This window comes from Monodon monoceros, unplaced genomic scaffold, assembly GCF_005190385.1.
Source record: "Monodon monoceros isolate NGI ecotype Baffin Bay Population unplaced genomic scaffold, NGI_Narwhal_1 Super_Scaffold_19, whole genome shotgun sequence".
Lineage (NCBI taxonomy): Eukaryota > Metazoa > Chordata > Mammalia > Artiodactyla > Monodontidae > Monodon > Monodon monoceros.
Genome location: NW_021703775.1, coordinates 43239586 through 43264813, shown reverse-complemented (window position 1 = coordinate 43264813; position 25228 = coordinate 43239586). Strand labels below are relative to the sequence as shown.

The following is a 25228-nucleotide window of genomic DNA, read 5'->3' as shown; positions in this document are numbered from 1 at the left end:
TAAAGAATATAGACCGGGGGCTTCCCTGGTGGCGCAGTGGTTGAGAGTCCGCCTGCCGATGCAGGGGACGCGGGTTCGTGCCCCGGTCCGGGGAGATCCCACATGCCGCGGAGCGGCTGGGCATGTGAGCCATGCCCACTGATCCTGCGCATCCGGAGCCTGTGCTCCGCAATGGGAGAGGCCACAACAGTGAGAGGCCCGCATACTGCAAAAAAAAAAAAAGAAGAAGAAAGAATATAGACTACCCTTTACAACAGCAACTGACCAGGTAAAAGCAGTCACTGTGCTGGTCACTTTGTCATTGGTCCTAGGTCCCAGGGCCAGATGAGAAACGGGACTTGAGGGGTAAAGGTTTGTCCTGCGCAACCCACTGACATTTGCAGGGAGTAGGGCCTCTGGACTTCGGGGGTGAAGTGCAGCCCACGGCTCCTCATCCAGGTTCGAAGTTGGCCAGTACCTGCCCCCTTCCCTCCGTGGGCCTCAGCATGAAGGATGGTTCTGAATAAGACAGTTTCCTGCCTTGCTCCTGCCAGACCGAGCCCTCGCCTCTGACCGCGAGAACAAGGTTTTCTGAACATTTCTGCCCTCCCCCCAGCCCCTGCCATTTCCAATAGCAGGTATCACTGATTTTGGGTTGCTTAATGTTTTCCTGATATTCTGTCGTCTTATTCTGTTAATCAGTCTCAAAGAAGACAGTGCAACAAAAAGAGGATTTTGTTTTTAATTTTTATTTATTTTTTTTTACCACCGTTAATTCCAAAACAGGCTGAGCTAGGTGGAGAAGATAGATTTACCATGAGATTTGCTAAGCCTTAAGTATTTACTACGTTGAACTACCCTGAGTGCGTTTTACATAGAGCCTTTGTTAGGAGAACATGCTGGCATGTATTGTTGTAGAAACGGTGTTTTATGGACTGGCCACAGAACCTTCCTGTTGTTTGTAATGTCTCTTGTGTGGGAGAATTTGCTTTTGTTCTAAACAACCAGACACAGAAGAATGCCCCTGTTAAATTCAGGTCTAGTTGCACAAATACTAAAAGTGAATTAATAGTAACAGGTAATAGTAATACCATGTGATAAAGTACTGAATGAATGGCCCCAAAGCCCTAGAGTTCAGAAGGGGAAACAGGCCTTCTGGATGGGGTGTCAAGGAGGGACCGCGTGTCAGCCGTGAGGAAGAGTGAAGAGAGCGCTTGGGGAGGAGTGGCAGGAGGGAACAGGTGTAGGGAAAGCATCCTGGCTGAATTGGAGTTTGTTTTTGGAAGGAGTGATAATGGTCAGTCACTTTTAGTGTTTTCTGTCACACGCATAATGTGTTTAGTTCTCACAGTCTAATCAAGGGGACAACGTACGCTTTATAGGAGAAACAGGCAGTGAGTGACCAGGGCCTCGCCCAAGGCCAGTATCACTACTGAGGAATATAACTTGGACTGCAGCCTACTCTCCTGTCTGTTGGTCCCCTCCTTTCTCATTGAGCCCTGCTAAAGGAGAAGATTCTCCTTGGGGGTGGGTCCCAACCAGGAAGGAGACGGGCAGGAATTAATGGAACAAAGTATGTTGTTTCCTGTTTAATTTTAATTGGGCAGGAATCGTTTATACTATTCTTAAAGCTCAAAGTGTGATGTGTAGGGAGGTGTTTGGGGACATAATGTGAAATGAGTTTGGCTGTTGTATCAGAGGAGATTTTGGAGTTCCTATCCCCAAATCCCAAATTCCTGTCCCATCCTACCCTCTGTATTAAGTAGAGGCGTGTGTGTGTGTGTGTGTATGGTGTGTGTGTAGCAAACACTGATTTTTGATTAAAAGGCAAAAATATAAGCAAGTATCCATTGCTCTGATATACTGAGACCAGTAGTGTCTTTTCTCTATTTCTTCTTCACCTAAACGAGAGATCAGGAGGCACTTTAGAATTCACCTTGCATGCTAGTGAGTCTTTCACCCTCCCACACATAGGTTGTATTTCATAGCTGGAAGGGACTTTAGTGGCCACTAAGTTAGATCCCTTTATTTCATAGGTCCTGTAGGCCATCAAGGCCATCCAGCTGGCATGTGGCAATCGGCCTCTCCCAATTCCCAGGATTGGTGTTCTGTCTACCCTGCAACCCTTGGAGAGCTGTTGCTCCAGGTGGCTTCAGGGTGGCTTTGGATACCCATGAAGAAAATAAGAAGGAGTGGGGCTTACCAGGGTAGAAGAGTGGCCCAGCTCCCCAGGGTCCCCCCAAAATACCCTGCCAGGAATCCTCCCTTATGTCTTCCTCTTCTATTCAAGGAGGCTAGAAATGGCTCCAGGAAACATTTGCTTTTTTTTTTCCATCTCTAGACTCTGACAAAAAGCCTGCCATCGTGAGTACTCCACAGTTCTGCAAATGCTGATGCCCCACAGCGTGTAATCGATCCAGACTCCAGGCTGAGTGACAGTCGGGGCAGAGCCATGGGGGGGGGGGGGGGGGGGGGGCAGCATCCAGCTCCCTCCTTCCTTTCTAAGGGCCTTGGGCCCACTTGGCGAATTTGCCCAGGACCACACCGCTTCTCAGGGGCAGGGCTTGGACTAGCTGCTCTAATAAGCAGTCAGGATTATATTGTCAGTTTCTGGAGGCTGGTTAGTTAGCCCTGTAATTCCCACTCCTCCTTTGGAGTTGGAAAGAAGATGGGTCTGGAGTAAGGCCCAGATGGGTTAGAGCTGTGGTTGATAAAGATTTGGGACTAGAAGGGACCTTGGGAAGGGGAAACAGGAAAAGCACCCGCAAAACACAGGCCCTGGTGCGGAAGAGCAGGGACACTTGTTAGATTGATTTGAAGGAGGATCCGTAAAAATTGGCATTTCCTCAGAGGAGCCCACGCCTGCAGAGCCCCCCTTGCTTGAGTTGCACACGAGTCTGGTATTGATCTTTGCCTCCTAAGTGGCATCTCAAACTGCCCCATCAGAAAGGACCCAGAGGACAGAAAAGCGCATGTTACCATGGGAACGGACCTGTGTGGCACTAGGAACTTGACAATAATTCATGGAGACGAGACAGGGAAGGTTCCTTTTCTTGGCAGAGCGAGCCACTCTTGGGGCGTGGCTTGTGTTTATCCCTGAGCGATGCACCCCTCCCCCAGTTGCACTGTGTTCAGTTCTCTCCATTGTTATCTCTTCTTCCTCTTGAGAAGATGGAAGTTGAGTAAAATAAAAATAGCTCTTTTAAAAAAAAGGGAAAACTGTCTGCCAGATGGGAACCCCGCCTCGTAATTTCCTTTCACGTAGACGTGTGTGTACTGCCCTCGGTTCCCGGTGTAGCAGGAAGAGGACGCGCTCTGGAATCCCGGCTCACCGCACACCAACCAGCCGTGCGCCATCACCTCACCCCTCTAAACCGGCATGTTCTCATCTGCAAAATGACAAGAATTATAATAATTATTGCTGTGCGGTGTTAGTGTGAGGATTAAATGTAAACCACCTAACAGGTTAACATAGTGGCACAGGAAATGGCAGCTAAGAATTTTTAGATCTTGGGAGTTTTGCCGTTTATATGACCCAGTGTGTTTCAGTGTATATAGTTCTGTGCAGTCATTAACCCTTCTAAAATAGATTCCCTGTAGTGATTGCCCCCTAAACTTGCCGAGGTACCGTGCGTTAAAACACTTCGGAAGCCCTCTCTGAAGCAGATACAACATGAGTTCCAGGAGTTGGTATTCTTGAGTTTTAGTCTTGATTCTTACTCCCCCTCCTTGTGCTGCCCGTACATCATCTAATCACGCCACGTCTGGCTTATTCTTTTGGCTTAAAAAGGGGTTAATATGCCGCCGAAGATGAGTGAGCTTCAATTGAGATGAAGTGTGGGAAAGTGTTTGAAAAACAGAGAGAGAGAGGTATGGTGAGGCAGTGACGCAACTTTCACTGCACAACATTTAGCCTAGTTTGAATTACTAGCTGCACGGCATAACAGTAATATTTAAAATATCTCTGTAAATCATGCTTTCCAGCCTTGTTTCCTAGTAAGCTCTGAGTCATAGAGGTCTTACTGTGTATAGAGGCCTTAAGTGTTGAGGTTTGGGTGTTTTCACATCCTCTCCGCTCTCTCGTCCGATCTCCCCTCCCTCCAGGCACCAGCCAGTCATAAGTTTTCTCTACCACCTTTTCCTTTTATTTCTGTCCAGAGTTTAATTTGGGGTGTCAGGATTAGAAGAGTAATATCATTACCATTATTTGGGGGCACATTCCCTTCTGGTATTAAATTTGCCTGTCAGCTGACGTATACCAACTTCTCTGCCTCTCAGTGGGAGAGTTCTGTCTAGACCCTGAACATTTCCTGTTGTCTAACAGAGAGGTGTGTGATTTCTAAACAGTTTGAAGCCCAAGTGGCATGGAGAGGCGGAGCCCCCTCTTTTAAGTAGAATCGTTGGGAGGAAAATCCTTGAGGCACCCCTGTTGGTAGACACACTTTGTGGGTTTGAGAACACCATAATCATTAGTTCACCATTTCATTTATGTAGCGGCCCTTTGAGATAATTATTCATATTATCTCCATGTTATGGATAAACAGACATTTGAGAAGTAAGGCACTGATTTGCTAGAAAGTGGGGAAATTGTAACTTAAATGTGGGCATTTTAACATTAACATCATCTTCTACACTGAATTGCCCAACAAAAGTATATACAGAGGTCCAGTTTGTTCACGTTTTATGTTTTCAAAGATATAAAGGCCAGGAGCAGTAGGAAAATTAAAAATAAAAAAAACTTTAGGGGGAGAAGAGCAGAGTATCATCCCCCCAAATCTTGGTTTGATTTTTGGGAGAATTGCAAAAAAAACCCAAGTGGGGTGAGGGGGTCTCCTGAAAGTTGGCCATTTCCTCTGACTTTTGGAAATTGGTGAGGTTTGTTTTTTAACCATTTGAGAAGTCTGATCATTTACCCAGAGATGTTTCTCTGCCGTTTTTATTTTAGTTCCTTCCTTTGTGTTCCCATGCACTAGCGTTTCTGATGGCTGGTGCTGGAGGGGACTTACGTTGTGTCCAGGTCTGGGGTGAACCATCCTCAGATCCCACCTGGCATGGCCAGTCAGCATCAGCACGGCGCCCCTGCCACGTGGCGTTGGGCTTTTCCAGCCTGCAGGACAGCGTTTGGACCCCTCTTACAGCCCTCCCCCTCCCACACCCTTGCACCCCATACTCACGTGGAAACGAACACACAGTCAGCTGGGATTTTGTAACGAGAGAACAGAGGCTTGAGCGGTGTCTCACGTGCGTTTGAAGTTGAGTTTTTCAAGATAAAGTCTACGAGGACCAACTGTAGAGTTATGCGTGCTGCAACCTGGGAAGGTCCTGGCAGCCCCCAGCCTATTCCTTGTTCTCCTGTTGCTCAGGCCTTTCTGTCCGATGACAGAGCTAAACAATTTAGTAAAGAGTTTGATGTCCTTTATTCAAGGGGACACAGTCCGTGGACAGAGGCGTGCTCCAAGTGGTGGAGCATGCTTCCCTAGGGATTGGGGGTGAGAGGTTAGAAAAGGGGCAGCGCGGGAACAGGGCGTGACTGGCTAGGAGGTTGGAGGTTTCCTTAGGAGGCGAGCGGGTCCTGTTTTCTGGGGCGCGGTGAGCTGGAGGACTGTGATGGGTGTGTGTTGGGGCTCCTTGACAGCTGTTTCCCTCAAGGGCAGTCTGACTTAGGTTTGTGACGTGGGCCGAGCCACTGGGGTGGCCTCTCTTTTGTGGGTCCTGGTACTTGAATTAACTTCACCAATTCTAAATTCCATCCACACTGTTCCTCTCACACTCAGTTAGGACATAACCTTTTCTGGCCTCGCAGATACCTGCTGCCATTAGGAGAACGCTTCCATCCCTGTTGCTCTGCGGTCCTGGGCGTATGGTGCCTGACACACACTGTTTGGTCACAGGCTCGCTGGTCAGGGCATAGGCATTAAAGAGACGAGAGGAAGAAGCCTCTGTAGAGCAATGAGAAATGTCAGGAGCCCCTGCCCCAGAATTCACATGCTCCCTTAGAGGCAGTTAATCCCCACCCCTCGACTCTGAACAGAGTTTCAGCAGGAGCCACCTGGACACAAGAAGAAGGAACCGCTGTGGGTGGTCACTTTGTCAACCTCAAGAAATGACCGCCGATCCAGAGAAAATGAGAACCGAAAGCTGGCCCGCGAGAACCAGGTGCCAAGTCTGGGGACTTCTCCCCCGAGGGCTCTGGGCACACCCGCCTCCATCAGGACCAGCTCCCCTGTTAGGAGGGGACCCATGGGAGGAGGGTGCTGGGCGCGCCTTGGAAGAAGGGGGCTCCAGTGTCGGCCTCAGACTGTATCTACACAGTCGCTCACGGAATCTTCGATGGAGTCCACCGCTTTCTCTTTTAAATATCTGGCCTTTTTCTTACCTCGCCATATTGCTTGATTTTGATGTAATGTTATCACTTGACCTAACACGAATAACAAATCCTAGCATTTCTGACATACCTGAAATGTATTAGTTGTGACGTTTCTGAAAGACGATGCCTTTTTGCGGGGAGGTGGGGGTTGGGGGAGGTTGTAAGTAAACTCTTATAGTGCAGACTTCCCTTGATGCCCGAAGAGGGATTGGTTCCAGGACTTGCCGCGGGTACGGAGGGCCGACTGGAGCGTGAAAAGCTTGACTTTTAGAGACATTTCTTTCTCCATTGCTATTATTTGAAAAAATCTGCCACTTGTGGTAAGGCCTCTGGCCATAATCTTATTTCCTCGGGGTCAAGGCACATTCCTGTATGCTTGCCAGTCCTTTCTTGTAGAAGAGAAAGTCAAGAAAAAAAATAACGTAATCTGAGACTGGGTACTTAAAGTGGTCACTTGTTAGCCAAGTTATCTTCTCTTTAAATGTTTTCCATCTAGCACTTAACTGAGGATCTCAGCTACAGAGGGTAAAGTGGGAAGCAGGCAAGACCTTACCGTAGGACTGGCTGCCGCCCACACCTGCGTGTGCTCAGGTTGCTGCGCACCTGGCTGCCTCTCCTCTGTGAGGCCGGCTCATAGCACACACCGCTGCCCAGTCCATCTGTGGGCGTTCAGGTCACTCCATGTAGGCCTTGGGCTCTGAACCGAACCAGAGGCCACCGAGAATACAGCAGGAGTATAAAGCATTATCCCTGCTCTCAAGCCAGTAGTCAAGTTGGAAGTAATAAGAGCAACACATACGAAATAACAGCAAAAATATAAGATATGTGATTAGTTCCTGAACTCTGTGGTCCAGACAGAGACCACAGATGTATAGGTTTGGGGGGGAAGGGGAGACCTGTGAGAACTGGAATGGTTGGAAATGACTCCTAGAAGGAAAGATGTGCCTTAACCTGAACCTTGAAAGGTGGGTGGGTTACAGTGAGTTGGCTGAGGAGGTAGGATGGCAGCCAGGCCAGGTTCATCTTCTGGCCAGGGGGATGTGGGCAACCTGGTGGCAGCTTTGTGGAGTAATGAGATCAGCCTGAGGTGCACCCTTAGCTAGAAGGGGGAGTAACGGGCGATAGCGAGGAGGGTGGGAAGGATGGAGGCGGGCGATGGAGGCATGAGCTTGTTCTTGACACAGGAGATGATAGAGACCTGTTGAAAATTTCGAGTGTGTGTGTGTGTGTGTATCTTTACCTATTGCTTTGTTTATTTAAAATGCTCACCTTGAAAACGCCTTTTTTTGATTTAGATATAACTGATTAAAAGGAATAGACATTTGAGGTAGTCAAATTAGACTACTCTCACATTTTTCTTACTTTATCCTTTCTTTCCAGTAAGTCACACCCTTTTACTCAACCCCCCTCCATCATCCTCACAAAACCAGCACTTGAAAATTCTGCGGATTTGGTGGAGTGTCCCCCCTTTTTCATTTTGAGCCAACCTTGGGAAACAACCCGAACCAGCAGGTGGCAAGCCTGTTTTTACGTTTAAAGCAGCTAGAAAATCCTCAGAGGTGTTTTGCTGTGCATCTGCAAAAATTATATGGGTGGCAGTAGTAGCTCTGAAATTCTTTATGAAAATTGGGTTCCTTTTTCTCTAAGCTTCCAGCTTCTGTGCTCATTTGTAAATTGTGTCACTTCCGTGATTAAACAAAAACCTCTGAAGAGTGATCGGTTACCATCCCTTAAGTAAACTTTTCTAAGGCTGTTAGGTAAACTCTGTCCTTGGACTGAATGAGCACGTTTTTTTTTTAACGTTTTGGTATGGGTCGGAAAGCGCTGCATGAATGGGCACGTGTGCACTTTCTGGGCTGTAGTTCTGAGCCGGTTTCTGCCCTCTTGGATGATCTGTTTCCACCTTCTGCTCATCTGTTTTAGCCTAAACCCACCAAGGGACGAATGCGCATCCACTGTCTGGAGAACGTGGACAAGGCCCTTCAGTTCCTGAAGGAGCAGAGAGTCCATCTTGAGAACATGGGGTCCCACGACATCGTGGATGGGAACCACCGGCTGACCCTCGGCCTTATCTGGACCATCATCCTGCGCTTCCAGGTAAGGGACTTGGCCCGGCGATTCGGCCTCCCTCCTGGGTGTGAGCATCCCTGTGAAACTGGCCTCCCCATTCCAGAGGGACCAGGAAGAGCAGGTTGAAATGTCGTCTCAGAGTCAGGTGTGCAGAGCGGCGGGTCACCTTTGGCTGCCCTGTAGCCATGTGGCAGCTAACCATATCCTCCTTCAGTTCTGCCAGCCCCTGAAAATCTTGACTCTCCTGGCAAATAAGAGGGTTTCCGGGGCTGCGTCTCGGCCCACCACTTCACCGACACCTACTGTAAACATCTGGTGTCTGCTGCCCAGCTCTCAGGAGCAGAGGTGTAAGCATGCGGTCGATGCTAGGTTCCTACCACCGGGCTGTCTGAACTTCGCCAGGTTGTGGCATGCATCATAGAGCATCTTTAGGCGAAGCTGCTTAGCATGACACATGTGTGGGCTCTGTTTTCACCTTCTCCTTCTCCTTCGGATGTGAGGAAGCAGTTTTCAGGGGGGATGTGCAAAAAAGCCTTATGCTTGTTTGACTTGGTGACGATTTTATGGGTTTGTTATACCCGAGCGCAAGGTTCTAAGTATAGAAATACTCTAAGCCAGAAGGTCCACTCAAGGTCATTTTGTCCAGTTCCTTCACTTTATGAGGGAAGGGAGGAGCCTTGCCAGGGATCACACAGCCAGTCAGGGCTGCTGCGCGTGCTTCCGACCCCTTGGAAGAGAGCGCAGCCTTTCTTGTCTGTGAAGCACCTCCGGCCTGATTCCTGGTTCTTTCTCCGGGCTGTTGCTTCGTGCTCCTGCTTTTCAGTCAAAATCTGAAATTCAGGAAACACTTCTTACCATAGCGTCAGGTTACTCTGCAAACAAAAGTCCGAACAGTCCTGTCTCCACCGTGGCTGTGTTCTCTGTATCTTCCCTTCCTGTTAAGCCCCTTTGATGAAGTTTGATTGATTTTTTTTTTCCCTAGGTAAATAAAAATCTCACCAACAAAGGGCCATGTCAGAAATCAAATTATAGCTCTCTTTGTATTCTTACTAAAACGCTGAAATCAACCTCTAACCAATCGTTTTCCTTCTGCTCCCCTCGGGATCGGGCAGCTCTAGCTTAGTGGTCTGGGTGGGTATGTGGGAGGAGGGAGGGGGTAGGGGACCAAACCAGAGCTGTACAGAGACACTCCCTGCATGGGGGGTTCCTAAGCCTGGACCTGCCTTGGGAAAGCCGTTTACTCATTCAGTTTCTCTGGTCCCAGCTCCAGCGCTTCTAATTAAATAGGTCTGAGGCTGGGCACCACTGTGAAGGTGAGTGACATCGTTAGTGGAGATTTAATTGCAACAATCAGTGACTTTATTTTGCAAACAGAACCCTTCTGCAGGTTTCTGTCATTTAGTTCCTGAATTATTTGAAAACAGAGTGAATACCGTTGCGTTCACTAACTATTGCTCTGGGCCTTAGGCCAACAGGACTCTCCTGGAGCATCGCCTCAGTTCTGTAGAGTAAAAAGTCCTATTTCTCTTGCCTTTGGCCTGTAGTAATCAGAGCGTGGAAGGGTGTCCTGACAGTGGCCTCTCTTGACAGCGGGTCTTGTGCCCATGACGGGGAGCTGGCACACACGGCCCTTTCCAGGATTCTCGGCATGAATTGGGTTGCATCATTGACTAATTAGCTTCCTGCCAGCTTGCCTTTTTCTGTGCTTGAACCTGTAAATGCTGATACGTAGTTTCTCCCTTTCCTTTGAGGCTGATGTCACTGCATGGCCTGCAGTGTTGGTGTCTGACATGACCCCGCCTCCCACAGCAGTTTTATCAAATCATCCCCCGCTCCACAAACATGTATTGATTCTGCACCGGCCAAGGCGCAGCTCACATTCTGCGTCCTCTGTGAAGCATCCCATGTATCTACAAAGATCTCTCTCCCCACCGCCCCCCAGCTCCTGAATGTGCAACCTTGTCTTACATTTCGTGTGTGTGTGTGTGTCCAGAGTCCCCAAGACGTGGCCTGCCCTGATATGTGTAGCAGGTGTGCATTAAATACCAATGATGACAGGTTTTATGCCGCTTTCCCTTAAAAGAGAGTAAAAGATGGTGTGAGAAACTGGAATGAAAGTCGTCGAGTTTGCCTGGTCCATCCACATAGGGAGCTGTCTTCATTTCAGAAGGGTAGATATTGTTTCTGAAAGAACAAGTCTGGAAACAGATTCCCTTCACACTGAGGCATAGGAAAGCTGATGGGGGTTAATGTGTAAAATTCCACCTGCCTTTCCTGGTGAGTCTGTGTCTTACTCCTTGAGCGAAGGTTATTCTTACACACTCTTTGGAGTTTATGCAAGCTCAGACTTCACTTACAACAGTTAAAAATGGAGAATTTTTTTTAGAAGTGTAATTATTTCAATTTCTAGGTGTTTTTCCTAGTTGAAAGTTTCTAACTTTTTAATCTTACATGTATGTATTTTATCCTCCTCCTACCACTTTCTCTTAAAAAGAATTCTGGGACGTGTTTCTAGATTAAATGGAAAGACCTTTGACAGGGGCCAGGACAGGGAAGCTTGGAATGGTTAGAGCTGAAAGAGAGGCCAACACCCTTTCCCCTGGCTCCATCCCACATTTTATCATCATAATCAAGGAACTAAAGGCAAAGGGGTATTTAGAGCATTTGTTTAAAATCACGTAACTGGTAGGCAGCCCGTGATCCAAAGAGCTGACATGTATGGATCCTTACTAAGAGCCCAGCCCTTCGTACTTTGCATTTGTTCAAGTGTACAGCACGAGATAGCCACCCCTCAGAGGGGAAGCCGAGGAACTCGCCCAAGGACACGCGATAGGTGGGGGAGCCTGGATTCGGACCCAGAGAGTCTGACTTTGGTGCCAGTAGACGAGGCTCTGTGTCCTGTTGAGAATCAGCGGCCTGAGAAGCTGATGAATACAGGCTCTCTTAGTCCATTCAGGCTGCTAAAACAAAGCACCACGGATTGGGTGGCTTCCATACAGTAGAAATTTATTGCTTACGGTTCTGGAGGCTGTAAGTCTGAGATCGGGGTGCTAGCATGGTCAGGTGAGGGCCCTCTTCCGGGTTGCATACTTCTCATTGAGTCCTCACATGGTAGAAGGCGCTAGGGATCTCTCTGGAGCCTCTTTTTATAAGGCACAAATCCCATTTATGAGGGCTCTACCCTCATAACTTAAGCATCTCCCAAAGGCCCTACCTCTTAACACCATCACCTGTGGGGCTTAGGATTTCAGCATAAGAATTGGTGCGGGTGTGGGAGACAAGCATTCAGACCATGGAAGCACAGCGTTTAAGGGCACTCTTTCTCTGAGGGTTTGGGTCCGTTTTCAGGAAATGGTGCACGCGCTGTCCTCATCAACAAAGGACTCACTCACCCTGGTGTAAAAAAAATCTTTGGTTGTGAGAAAACAAACGGCATTTTTCTAGAGTCTGCTGAGGTTCAAGGCGTACCGTATGAACCACCGTTCTAGCTTGTAGTTGGAGAGGACGGGCTATGTTGGGGGTAGAAATGACCCCTAATCGGTTCTTGGAAGTCAGGCAGGTAACTAGTCTTCACTTCAGTCTTATCTTTGTGCAAAGTAGAGAACCTAGTTCTGGTTGGTGTTTCTAAGAAGTGAACCCTGGCTTCAGAAAGCAGTTCTCATTGACCCTTGGAGTAGGCAGTCAGCAGGGCTAGGTGTTGGTCTAAAGTTTACTCTTTATGTATATGCAGACCTGTTCTTCTGTGGCTCTCATTAGGAAGCTAACGCATCTATTGGTCTAATATTCCTTTGTAAATCTTAGATCCAGGATATCAGCGTGGAAACTGAAGACAACAAAGAGAAGAAATCTGCCAAGGATGCATTGCTGTTGTGGTGCCAGATGAAGACAGCTGGGTGAGCACAGGCTCAGGGGGTTAGGGGCTGCTTCTCCCAGGACTACGTTCTACCAGAGTCATCACTTACATGGTGTTGACGAGTATCTTTTCCACCACTTCACTGAGACGTCTTGTTGACTCGCAAGCAGTTGATGCACTGGCGATTCAGCTAGCTCTCAGAACAGGAGTTGATTTCTATCCTGGACCTGTCATTTGCACAGTCAGTTTCCCTCTGCTTATGAAGGAAGTTCCAGAGAGAAGTTAATCTTGAATTTGAAAACCCTGAAACCACGTTTAAGAATCTCATCCATGATACTTGTAAAAAGTTGTGGGTTTTCTCCTCTCTTTAATTTCTGTTGCTTTGGGAAGCTCTGTGCAGTAAACTTAAGGGTGGGTGGTCTTTGTACATTATCTCAGTTTCCCTCTCTTTTATTCTTTCATTGAAATTTCAGTCAAGATATTTTTTAGAGAATTGCATCTGGCTTATTGCTCACTGAAACTGTCGGAGCTCCTAGGTACTGAGAATTGGTTTTGTACCAGGTTAATTTTGCACCAAGTCAGGACTACTTGGAGGACAGCTGTAACTGTAATGGACGTGATCAGTCAGTGGTAACTATGGAAACCATGAAGAGTGTAAGGCTTAGTAAGGGGATCAGGTTAGGAATGAACTTTTAATCAACCACAGGTAGAAAGTTATTAATAATCAATGTGGTGTAGAGTAGCTGATTGACTGCGGGTAAGTTTCAAACATAGGGAAGTGTTTCAGGGAGGTACTAGATTTACAAAGCTTCATCCAGTTCAGAGGGATAAGGAAGAAGGAGAGCTGAGTGTTTGAACAGGTAATCCCAGCTACTTCCTCGCCTGGAGTGCCGTGTGAACTCGGGTCTTGGTGTCTGCAGGGTTCTGATAGCTGTGCTGGGGGCGTGGAAAGCCAGTGAAGCAAGGAGGCCTCAGAGGCATCTAGTTGTGGTCACTTTTTCCTCAGTAAGCCTGGTGTTTTCAGTCGAGGACGCAGATCACAGATCGAATTACCGAGAAAGAAAAGCCATGTGGGCATGTGTTTTATTCTTATTTTCCAACAAGGAGAAGTTGAGGCGGATCTTAGCTTCGATTTGATTGTCCTTATTTGATATTCACTGCCCGAAATTTTCGCAGTGCCTACAGACTTTTTTTCTTTTTAAACACTGTGTTTAGCAAAAGCACAGACCTTTGTTTGATGATTGTGTCGCTCTTGTCTTGTGCCTCGTGTTTGTTAGGTACCCCAACGTCAACATTCACAATTTCACCACTAGCTGGAGGGACGGCATGGCCTTCAATGCACTGATACACAAACACCGGTGAGTCCTTAGAGGTCATGCTAACAATTTGGGGGTGGAATGTTGACATCCTTGTGTAGCAGATCTGGGTGACTTTCAGTCCTCATGTCCGTTGCCCTCGCTGTTGCATCACGGTGGAAATTCCTGCCTTCCCCGTGAGGAAGGTGAGAGAGAATGTGTAAATCCTCCCAAACCAGAGAAACAACTTAACCCATTTTCTTCATAAACTTTGAGGTTGTTTATTAAAAAATCGGCTTTCATTGTTTGATGATTAACTAATATTGTAGGCTTTTACTCTGCCAAGTGGACACTTTTGGAGTAGTAATCGAGTCCCACTGGTCACACGGTGTGTTTTCAAGCCACGGTTTCAAGCCACTGTGATAAATCTTTGTTCCACTGTTGTTCTACACAGGCCTGACCTGATAGATTTTGACAAGCTAAAGAAATCCAATGCACACTACAATCTGCAGAATGCATTTAACCTTGCAGAGCAGCACCTCGGCCTCACTAAACTGTTGGACCCCGAAGGTAAGGACTCCAGGGGTCAAAGGTGGGACCTTCGGCATCTCTAGCACTGAGGAGTAAATACAAAATCTGCTTTGTGTCAGTTTGTTTAATTTGTACAGTGTGCTTTGGGAATTATCTAAGGAAGAGGAGTTTAATTTTGGTGTGGGAGTTACTTGAGGATTTGTGTAAAGGATTACGTCTGAAAAGGCCTTGAGAGATGAGTATGATTTAAACACGTGCCAGAGGAGAGGGCGTGGCAGGCAGAGGGATCCGTGTGAGCAAAGGAACTGCGAAAGAGGAAGGTGTGACTGGGGACTAACAGTTTATTGGGAGTGGTGTTAGCGTGTTGTTGGGAAACATACAGCTGGAAAGGTGGGTGGGGGCCCAACAGGTTACGGTCTTTAGAGGTTATTCAGCAGGCACTGGGGAGTCATTGAAGCCTCTTAGCCTCTGTGCTCAAGGAAGCGAACCTGCCTTAGGCTCTCCATACATGCTTGTTGACTGACGTTCATCCCACGGTGGCAAGAGCGTGGTCTGGCCTGGGTAGAGATAGGGGCAGGGGCCTCCTCAGGAGACTGTGCGGTGTTTGTTCCTGAGCACGAAGAGCTTCAATGAGGAAGGTGCACCCGGAACGTGTGGGTGGCAGAAGGAGTAGCACGCGCAGTCCCTCCTCGTGGCTGGCTGCTTGGCGGCCCAGTCTCTGCACGGAACCAACCTCTCTGCTCTGCGGATCCCTGCAGCAGGACCCTGCAGACTGACTGCAGGTGACGTGGAGCAGACCTGTGTGGGACAGTCCCATAGGTTGTAAATCCCTTGCTTACCAAAATCCTAACTGTAGGCTTCATCTTAGCATGAGCTATCACAGGAACGTTTTCTGATGTCGAGAAGCATTGAAGACGTAAGAGGATTTGTTTGTAGGGCTGGAGCTTTTTAGACCCTCTCAGCTGTTAGCAGATAGTAGAGAGAAAAAAACTGTATGTGAGTGAAAGTTTAAAGTTCTTATAAATATAGAACAGGAAGTTGAACTCCCCAAGGGCAGCTCGAGGTCAGGAGGCTACCAGGCAGGCGTCTTGCTATTTTCCAGTGCATCAGGGGCACTGATAGTTTCACTACAGGAAGCCGAGATAAAGTTATCTTTGTGCTAGCCCATTCAACGATTTCTCAGTATAAACACGAAACTAAAATTCCTTGGACTGTGATAAATCTTTGTGCTTAACCCTGCCTTACTCTGGAAAGGCATCCTCCCTGAGCCCGAGCTCTTTGTGCTTAGATAAAGAATCTTCTTTTTTTTTTTAACCACTGTGACAAAAAGAAATTTAATAAGTTGCTCATTAGTTAATCTTTCTAATCACCACCCACTACGAAAAGGGGATAGATGTTCCCCAGATCATTGGAAGACAAGGAGCTAAAAGAAGCAGTCGGTGTCACTTATTCTGTGGGTTTGATCTTGATGATTAGTTGTCCTTAGCTGCTATTAGTTGTCCGGTGCCCCAGAGAGCATCAGTTACAATAAAATTGTAAGCAAGTTAGAAAAGGTTTTGCTTGCTCACTCCTTCCCAGTTATGTCGACATTTTATGTTTATTAAATTGCATACAGGGATGGCATTTTTTTCCTGGCCTTCCTGCAATTCTGTATCCACGGGGCCCACTTTGATGGGGCCAAACAGACACAGGAGTTGGCCACAGGGGCCCTGGGGTGGGAACAGTAGCTGCGGCCCCCTCTGCCATCAGCTGCCTCAGTGACTCTGGGCGGGGAGCTTTCCCGCCCTGTGCCCTGGTAGTCAAGTCTTTCAAACAAGAGAAACAACCTGCCTCACACAGGGCTGCCGGGAAGGATAGAAGTGAAGGCGCGCGTGCGGAGGCACATTGAGAAAAGAGCCCCATATGTCAACAAAGAGCCATCTGTGTGCTCTCTCCTCCGTCTATCCCGAGTTGAGTACTTCCCTCAACATTGCCATACCCTGAAGACTGACCACCTTCATTCATTTGCTCCCTCCCTCGATAAATATTTATTGACCACCCACCCTGTATATAGACAGCGCGTTAGGAGGTGGGGAGGCACGGTGGCACAGGGCTTCCCAAGACTGGGTTCCTGCCTTGGAAACTCAGTCTTGTAAGACTAATGAAATGTGCATAAGTAAATCATAGGACCTGGCAGAAAGCAAACGATAAACAAAGCCCTTTAGGGAACAGAGGAGACAGTCATTCCAGCTGTAGGGATCGGAAATGGCTGTGTTGGAGTGGTGGCTTCTGAGCTGGACCTGAAGGGTAAGGAGCAGGTGATGTGCTGGGGAAGGCCCTTTCAGACAAAGGGAGGCTGTAACTGGAAGGAATATTGGGAATTGAGGGGTGGTAAATAGTCCAGTTTGGTTTAGATCTATAGTGCCTTAGAAGAACCAGTAGGCTATAGAATGAGAAATGTCTAGAGTGGCACTTGGCACTTAGAGGAAGTGTGATAAATATTCGATGGATAGATGGAAGGAAGGGAGGGAGGGAAAGAAAGTTAGGGCAAATTGTAGAGGCCTTTGGGGTCTATACTTTATTTTTCAGACTGCAGGGCACTTCTGAGTAATTTGGGCTTGGGAGGAAGCTGTGCTTCACAGCTGTGCTTCTGGAAGATCAGCTAGGCAAGGTGTGTAAAGTGAATCGAGTAGCAGGGAGACCCAGTGAGGAAGCCATTGCTTCAGGTCTGGTTATGTGACCGTGAGAGCTGGACCCGAGAGTGACAATAAGGATTCCATAAATAGAATCATCAGGTCTCAGACCCGGTGACTAACCGGATATATGGGTAACAAGGAGATAAAGATGTCCATGGACCTAGTGGCCAGGAAAGATTCTGGTGCCACTGGCAGAAATAAGGACCACAGAGAAACACAGACCAGCTTAGGGGTCGGGGAGGCAGGGAGGTGGATGTGGTGTGTCTGGGTGGTAGCCACATCAGTGAGATATCTGACTCAATTCTTACTATGTTCTTCATTTCTGCTTAGTAGTTTTGTATATATTTTGTCATCTCGGTGGCCTGGGGTCCTCTAGAGAAAGGATCATGTCTATTAAGACTTTTATGTCCTTCTGTCATACAGAGTGAAGTAAGTCCGAAAGAGAAAAACAGATACCGTATGCTAACACATATATATGGAATCTAAAAAAAAAAAAAGTGGTTCTGATGAACCTAGGGGCAGGACAGGAATAAAGACGCAGATGTAGAGAATGGACTTGAGGACATGGGGAGGGGGAAGGGCAAGCTGGGATGAAGTGAGAGAGTGGCATGGACATATATACACTACCCAATGTAGAATAGATAGCTAGTGGGAAGCAGCCACATAGCACAGGGAGATCAGCTCGGTGCTTTGTGTCCACCTAGAGGGGTGGGATAGGGAGGGTGGGAGGGAGACGCAAGAGGGAGGAGATATGGGGATATATGTATATGTATAGCTGATTCACTTTGTTATACAGCAGCAAGTAACACACCATTGTAAAGCAGTTATACTTCAATAAAGATGTTAAAAGAAAAAAAGACTTTTATGTTCTTATTGCAGTAGAAGGCACTTATGAATGTTCATATAATAAAAGAGCCAGGGAGGTGATTTCATCCCTGTTAGTTAACTTTATAATTAACACATCGATGGCAGAACTCTCAAGCCCAAAAAATGAAGATACGGGCCTGTGCAGTGCTGAGCAGCTGTTCCAGGTTGTTCCTGCTGCCTGGTTGGCGGTGCCGTGAGCAGAGTACTGAACAGAATCTTCTCTGGGTTGCAGATATCAGTGTGGACCACCCCGATGAGAAGTCCATTATCACTTATGTGGTGACTTATTACCACTACTTCTCAAAGATGAAGGCCTTGGCTGTTGAAGGAAAACGAATTGGAAAGGTGAGCTCACACCACTTTTGTAAGTTGTGAGACATAATTAAGGTTCACATCTTGATGTGCCGCCACCATGCACTCAGACGTTTAGCTCCTGGGAGTTCGTGGCAGGTTCTCCACACGGCGGGGAAGTGGGCAGCAGCCTCTCGATCCCAAAGAGTAACAGGAGGCAGGAGTGGTGGGTGGCTAAAATACTCAGGAAGGGATTTCAGGGGGATCTCAGACCCGGAAACACCCTTCCCCTCAACCTTGCCAGAAAATTGGGTATTGAAAATCTGATTGAGTTGCCTGATGTCATGGACGTGGAAGTCCTACTTACCACGCTTGGAAAGGCCTCATCAGTGTCACGCTTTTTAAATTTTTTTGTTTGGCTGACGTTCCCCTGCCATATGTTTCAGAACACCGCAGATCAGATGACATTGTCTTCTCAGTGCAATGCAATGGAATAGAAAATCCGTGGGCGTTCATGGGACAGGACCAAGCAAAATGGAGCCCTTTTTGTTCCTCTAGGAATTTCGGAGCTGAGGCATCAGGAGTCATACAGGATCTGAAACCCTTGCCTGGGGGTTGGGAGGTTACAGAACCAACTACAGTTGAGTTAAGCTGTCATTGCTCACAAATGATAGCCACGGTCTGAGTGCTTATTAGCACATGGTTCTTGGAGTTTTAAAAACTCTTGTGCCAAAGTCTCATAGAACCGTTTTCAGAGCCAGCGCTGAAGTGTGTGCGGGCTCCCATAGGGCTGCAGCCATGTCTCCCTTACGTAGGGATACGATCTTGTTTTTCCATTTTTCTGACTCTTGTTTACAGGTGCTCGACAATGCTATTGAAACAGAAAAAATGATTGAAAAGTATGAATCCCTTGCCTCTGACCTTCTGGAGTGGATTGAACAAACCATCATTATTTTGAACAACCGCAAATTTGCCAACTCGCTGGTTGGGGTTCAACAACAGCTTCAGGCCTTCAACACCTACCGCACTGTGGAGAAGCCGCCCAAGTAAGATGCAGAGTGTAATGCCTTGCCCTTCTTATGGGGAGAGAGGTGATCGCAGCCGCAGACCCCTGTTTTCTGACTTGCATGGTCTCATCTCTCAATGAATGCCTCTCGCCAGTGGCCTGTCCTACTCCTTTTAATCTGAGCCTGTATTGCCGAGATGTATTCCAAACTATACTCTCTGTGAGCCCTTTCTAGCAGAAATGTGCCACTGGTATGTGTGATACGTGAGAATCCCAAGAAACGGTGCAGGTCCCCAGTTCCTTATCCAAAGCTCTTGCGCCTTAATGTATTTCAGAATTCCATCGTTTCTGGATTTTAGAGAAGTAACAGGGTACATGCCAGGTGGCTCTGAGGCAGTTAACTCATATCAAGCCTCCTCACATATCTGTAGCAAAACATGTAATTATTCACACTGTGTGAATTAAAAAAAACAGTAGTTTCATATCCGTTCAGATCAGGTTTTGCTGCCCCCAGAAGTCTGATTTTTCACATATTTTAAAGATACGTAGTTATCCAGTAAAGATTGTGGCCCTTATCTCTTGCTTATTATGACAAGAGTCATCCCTCCTTTTTCTGAAAACTCCACTCAGTTGTGAATTCCTGGCTGAGGTCTCCACAGCCCATTGACAGTGACCCTAGGTGGTCGTTTGAAATGATCCTTGTTGAATGCATTCAGCTGTGCTCCCCAAATGAAGCAAGTTCATCATCCGTGGCTTGGGGTCTAAATCTTGTTCGAGTTGATTAACAAAAGAGTAGCATTCTGTGCCCCTGACTGTGAATCTCAGCAACAACAACAAACCACAAGAAAACCCCCACAGTTTGGCACATACTGAGGTCTTCAGTACCCCAAAACTAACCCACTGCTGTTTCTCTGACACACACGCGTTTCACATGAAAGTCAGACTGGAGATAAATGCCTTTTAAAATTGTGAGGCTGCACGAAGTGTGTTTTATTTTATTTTATTCTATTTTTTTCTCTAGAAGTAGATGCATTTTTCCTTTTGAAAGAACGGAATATAGTATAATGTTTATGGCTGGTTTTCTCTGCTTAGATTTACTGAGAAGGGGAACTTGGAAGTCCTGCTTTTCACTATTCAGAGCAAGATGAGGGCCAATAACCAGAAGGTCTACATGCCCCGGGAGGGGAAGCTCATCTCTGACATTAACAAGGTAAAACCGATCCATCTGGCCTCCTTCATGGTCCCTGCCCTCCTGTGTGGGCGCCAGCCTCCTGTAGGTTTTCAGGTTCTATCAGTGGGTCTTGATTGCTAAGAGATCCTGGCCTGCTGAGTTGATAAGCGGCAGTCATTGCTCACATAGTGTTGAGGGTCAAGGGACTGCTTGTGGTGGTTTGGGGGCAGGGGTGTGTGTGTGTGTGTGTGTGTGTGTGTGTGTGTGTGTGTGTGTGTGTGTGTGTGTGTGTGTGTGTGTGTGTGTGTGTGTGTGTGTGTGTGTGTGTGTGTGTGTGTGTGTGTGTGTGTGTGTGTTAGATTTTATCAAACCAGGTTCAGCCTGTTTACCTTGTCACTCAGATACATAATAAGTTTACCTGTCATTTGTCCCAGGCAATTGGCTCAAACATCTTTAAATTGCAGAAGGGAGAATTCAAAACCTTATTTCCTGTATCTGGAATCCCTAGAGGTTAGGGCTTAGGATTTTGACTCCTTCCGTCAAGAAGCTGTCAAAAAATTTGTTTCCATGCCTGTTACATCTGCAATTACAGAATTTCATGGTGGGCATTATTTCCAAGCAGACATCTGAAAAATCTAGAACTGTGGTCAGTTGTACACATTTAGATTCTTTTAAGTGGAATTTTTTTTTTAATGTGAAGTAAGATGTATTTCATAGGAATGAATTTATTAATTGGTGAGTATTTTGGAAAAAAATACTCCGATATGTGAATTAAAAATAAGTGACTTCAGGGCTTCCCTGGTGGCGCAGTGGTTGAGAGTCCACCTGCCGATGCAGGGGACACGGGTTCGTGCCCCAATCCGGGAGGATCCCACATGCCGCGGAGTGGCTGGGCCCGTGAGCCATGGCCGCTGAGCCTGTGCGTCTGGAGCCTGTGCTCCGCAACGGGAGAGGCCACAATAGTGAGAGGCCCGCGTACCGCAAAAAAAAAAAAAAAAGTTACTTCAGAGTGGGGTGAATGAGAGATTCATAATAGGATTTCTTAGAAGATGTCATTTATCTTTTTTACATCAGAGCAGTTGAAGATACTTTGCTTCCTCTCAGTTAAACTTAAGGGCTTTGTAACTTAGTTACATTGCTCCATATCTACACTCTTTTGTTTCCCAGATGTGACATAGGATCTTTAGATTTAAATAGGGGAGAGTGTTCCCATGGGGCTCAACTGAGAGAAAATGATTTTTTCCCCAAGGCTTAAGAGTCCGTGAGGTTGGGAATGGGATTTCCCTTTTAAGTTCTCACGTCTTTTTGAGAAGCACTGGCTGTTAACTGCAGCCTAGGGTTGTTCCTTGAACGTAGCAGGAAACTGTTCTCTTTCATTTCTGTAGGCCTGGGAAAGACTGGAAAAAGCGGAACATGAGCGAGAACTGGCCCTGCGGAACGAGCTCATAAGACAGGAGAAACTGGAACAGCTCGCCCGCAGATTTGACCGCAAGGCAGCTATGAGGGAGACCTGGCTGAGCGAGAACCAGCGTCTGGTGTCCCAGGTACTGCTCTAGAACAGTGTTCAAGAAAACTGCTCCCAGGGTCCGCTAGAACCTAGACCATACTCAGGGGCCCTAGGACAGCTGTTTGTCAACATCCAGTATCCTGAAGCAGCTGTCAAGTCATCTCACCCACTTCCCATGAAGAGGATGTTTATAATTTCTAATATATTTTCTCTTCTATTTACCTAACTTTTTATAGATCTGGAAGTAGCTCAAACAGAGTTTGTTTAGAGCCAGTGAGTGTGTGTGAACCGTTCATATTTAAAAATTTCTCTCTTTCTCCCAGTCTTTGGCCTTCAAGGCAGCTAGACTGGCCGTGAAATAAGTAAGTGGCTTCTTTTCTACTTGGCTTAACCAAAGCCATCTCCTGCTCCAGTCTCGTAAGTCGGGTGCTACCTATGTGCTGCACCCCTCTGTAAAGTGAGAAGTTGCTGGTTTGCTTTGGGGACAGCATTTGAGCCCAAGCACAGTTCTAAGGGCCCTCAGGAAGGCGGAGACCAGCGGGGGTCGGGACTCGGGAGTCGGCGTTTGCCTTTGGGACCCCCCGCTCAAAGATTAAGGGGTGTGCCCAGGAATCCACCTCCGTTTTCTGTTTCTTTGTTCCAAATTGGATGGCTTTTGAATTTTGTGCTTCTTTTCTTTTCGTTCCCTTTTCTCTTAGGACAACTTTGGATTTGACCTTCCCGCGGTCGAGGCTGCCACGAAAAAGCATGAGGCCATTGAGACGGACATTGCCGCGTACGAGGAGCGCGTGCAGGCCGTGGTGGCCGTGGCCAGGGAGCTGGAAGCGGAGAACTACCACGACATCAAGCGCATCGCAGCGAGGAAGGACAACGTCATCCGGCTCTGGGAGTACCTGCTGGAGCTGCTCAGGGCCCGGCGGCAGCGCCTCGAGATGAACCTGGGGCTGCAGAAGATATTCCAGGAAATGCTCTACATTATGGACTGGATGGATGAAATGAAGGTAAAACGTGCCTGCATGGAGGCCCGAGCCCATCCAGTCAGGCCTCTCTCGTCTGGGACCCGCCCACTAACCCCCCAACACACAGCCATGCCCCTGGTCTGATTCGCCCACTTATAGCCAGAGAAGGGCCATGTCACCCACGGGAAGGTTGTTAGCTCACAAGTTAAATGAGACGTGAAGTGAGAAGAAGTTGTGACAAAGGTCAATGCCATAGCTGGAGGGCTGCTGCTGTGACTCAGGTCTAATTTAGGTATATCCCATGGTAGGGGGTCAATCCAATTGTGGTCTTCTGTGGTTTTAACTTTTTAGAGTTGGGGCTACCTTTCCGTCTCGTTGGTCTATGTGTGAGTGGCTCTGCTTTGGGGAGAGGCCAGGCGGATGGTACGGAAGAGTAGTAGGCAGTGTGAACAGAGCGCATCCCGGGAACCAGGCAGCCAGCGTTCAGATGGTGAGCGCCGGAGCTTCCCGATCTCCTTGAGCCTCCTTCCTTCACCTGTAAGCGGAGAGCTTACTTACCATCTGCCTCATCTACCTCGTCCGGTTATAGCGAGAATTAAGTGCAAGATATGTGTGTGTATCACAGGACGGCGTGCTGGTTGGAGAGGGCTGCCAGTGCCGATTTGTGCCTCCCCTTCCTTTACTGACAGCTCTGGGCATGGTGTTCCCAGCTTCCCCCCAACCCAGGAAGAGACCTGCCGTTGTGCCGTAGTCCTGTGCCTGTCCGTGTCCTCTGATGCAAGCCTCTGATGACAGCTCATCTGTGTCAAGCAGCTCTCCAGCTGGCAGGCCTTTAGCCACATAGCTAGGACAGAACAGGGCCGATTTCAGGCCGTACCGTGAAGCCTCCTTTATCTCAACATGCTGTGTTCTCCACCTTGACCTCATGGGAGGGATTTCCTTCCTGGGATGTAAGCCCTTGTCTTTTGCTTACCCCTGGAGCTGTTCCTGGCAGGGGGAGCAAGGTCACTTCATACCATGAGTTTCCCCTCTTATTGTCCCAGGTTTATGATGTTCTCACGTATGGTCTGCCTTGAGCTCTTAAAATAGAAATGTTCATAAAATCTAGCAGAGATGTGCTTTTCATTTTAGAATTCGTCATGCACTTTATAATTCCGATTGGGCCAGAGACTTCCTCATAAGTAAGAATGAAGTAGAAATTCCATCTGGAGAGGATGTGTGATGAGAGCCCCAAATTGGGCTGATGGAAAAAATGAAAGAAAATATTAGTGGGTCCAAACTTAAACCAGAGATGTTGCTCGGGACCTCCTAAGCATGACAGTCACCTGACCCTGTTCTTATTTGGTTAGAGATGTAGTTTGTAAGCTTTTCAACTAGGTGTTTCTCCCGTGGATTGTGTAAGTATTGCAGAGGTGTACCAATGAGCTCGCAGGTGAGGAGAGCATCCAATTAAGGGGTCAGCAACTTCTAGGAGACTCCTTTAAACTTTGACATGAAACAGCTCTGTTACCTTTATCTTATCTTCTTGAATGGTTGTTATTGCAGGCACTTCCTTCTTGGAGACTCAGTTTATATTTCATACTGGTTTCTCCTCTCTTCCTTTTTTTTTTTTTCTTTTTTCTGTTCTTTACTTTTTAGTATAGGTTTGACTTCTTATTCCAAGGTAGATGGTCATTAGTTTATAACGTCTCTCCTGCTACAGTCTTTTGGGTTTGTTTTGCTCTGGTTTGCATGCCATCATCTTCCCCTAAAGGTATGGGGAGGATGGCCGGCTGGAGGGAGGGTGCAGCTTGGTTGGTGGCTCCCATCCCGTCCAAAGATTATGAGACGCTGACATCAAGGTTGTATTCATGGATGTCTTTTTTGTTGCCTCTTGCGCGCAGGTGCTATTATTGTCTCAAGACTATGGCAAACACTTGCTCGGCGTGGAAGACCTGTTACAGAAGCACGCCCTGGTTGAAGCGGACATTGGCATCCAGGCAGAGCGGGTGAGAGGTGTCAATGCCTCCGCCCAGAAGTTTGCAACAGACGGGGAAGGTAAAGACAGACCGTTCCAGACGTTACCCCCTCGTCACCAGAAGTCCATCTCCAGAGACGTAGATGGGTTATGTGTGGCAGTGGGACCTTTAAAGTTACTTTGCTATTGTGGGTTCCCAGTGGGCCGTGTCGTGGGTATAATGAGATGCAGTAGGGTGGCCTTCCATTACTTTTTAACTCTGTCTTGCCATTCTGAAATGGACCTGTCTTTTCCTTCTGTACTTGAGTGCTGCTTGGTTTTTAGTGGCTTGATGTTGGCCACTGAAATCTGCCAGACCACACTCTGCACACCGATAGCCTGGTGTGTCTCTCAGACACCTCATGGCTTTCACACCTGGCTGTGCATATCTTTGTTTAAAGGATGTTTGGAAGGATTTGGTTTTGTTCTGTTTTAGAAACAATTAAATGCAGCTGCCTTCTTTCTTACAATTTACCTGCTATTTTTCGTTCCTAAGTGATCAAAAAAAATAATGCTTGGGGAAAAAAAAAAAAAAAAAAAAGTACCAGTTATCCTTGCCTCTCCCTCCTCATCCAGTCAAGGTCCTAGAAGGTGCTCTATTGCCCCATAACGGGGCCCTGCACTTAGCGTAAACTGGTGATCTAGGAGGGAGAACGGGCGT

The 25228-nt window shown here is 47.4% G+C and overlaps 1 protein-coding gene across 5 annotated transcripts in view; it reads left to right on the top strand.

Annotated features, from left to right (window-relative positions):
* SPTBN1 (spectrin beta, non-erythrocytic 1) overlaps positions 1 to 25228 on the top strand; it is a 195706-nt gene that overhangs the window by 130005 nt on the left and 40473 nt on the right. For all 5 annotated transcript variants that reach the window (XM_029231553.1, XM_029231555.1, XM_029231554.1 and 2 more), the window contains 10 exons: positions 8270 to 8443; positions 12218 to 12309; positions 13547 to 13627; positions 14019 to 14134; positions 17870 to 17982; positions 18787 to 18974; positions 20027 to 20144; positions 21491 to 21649; positions 22311 to 22613; positions 24455 to 24608. In XM_029231553.1, coding sequence (XP_029087386.1) covers positions 8270 to 8443; positions 12218 to 12309; positions 13547 to 13627; positions 14019 to 14134; positions 17870 to 17982; positions 18787 to 18974; positions 20027 to 20144; positions 21491 to 21649; positions 22311 to 22613; positions 24455 to 24608 — 1498 coding nt within the window. The remainder of the gene's footprint in view (positions 1 to 8269; positions 8444 to 12217; positions 12310 to 13546; positions 13628 to 14018; positions 14135 to 17869; positions 17983 to 18786; positions 18975 to 20026; positions 20145 to 21490; positions 21650 to 22310; positions 22614 to 24454; positions 24609 to 25228) is intronic.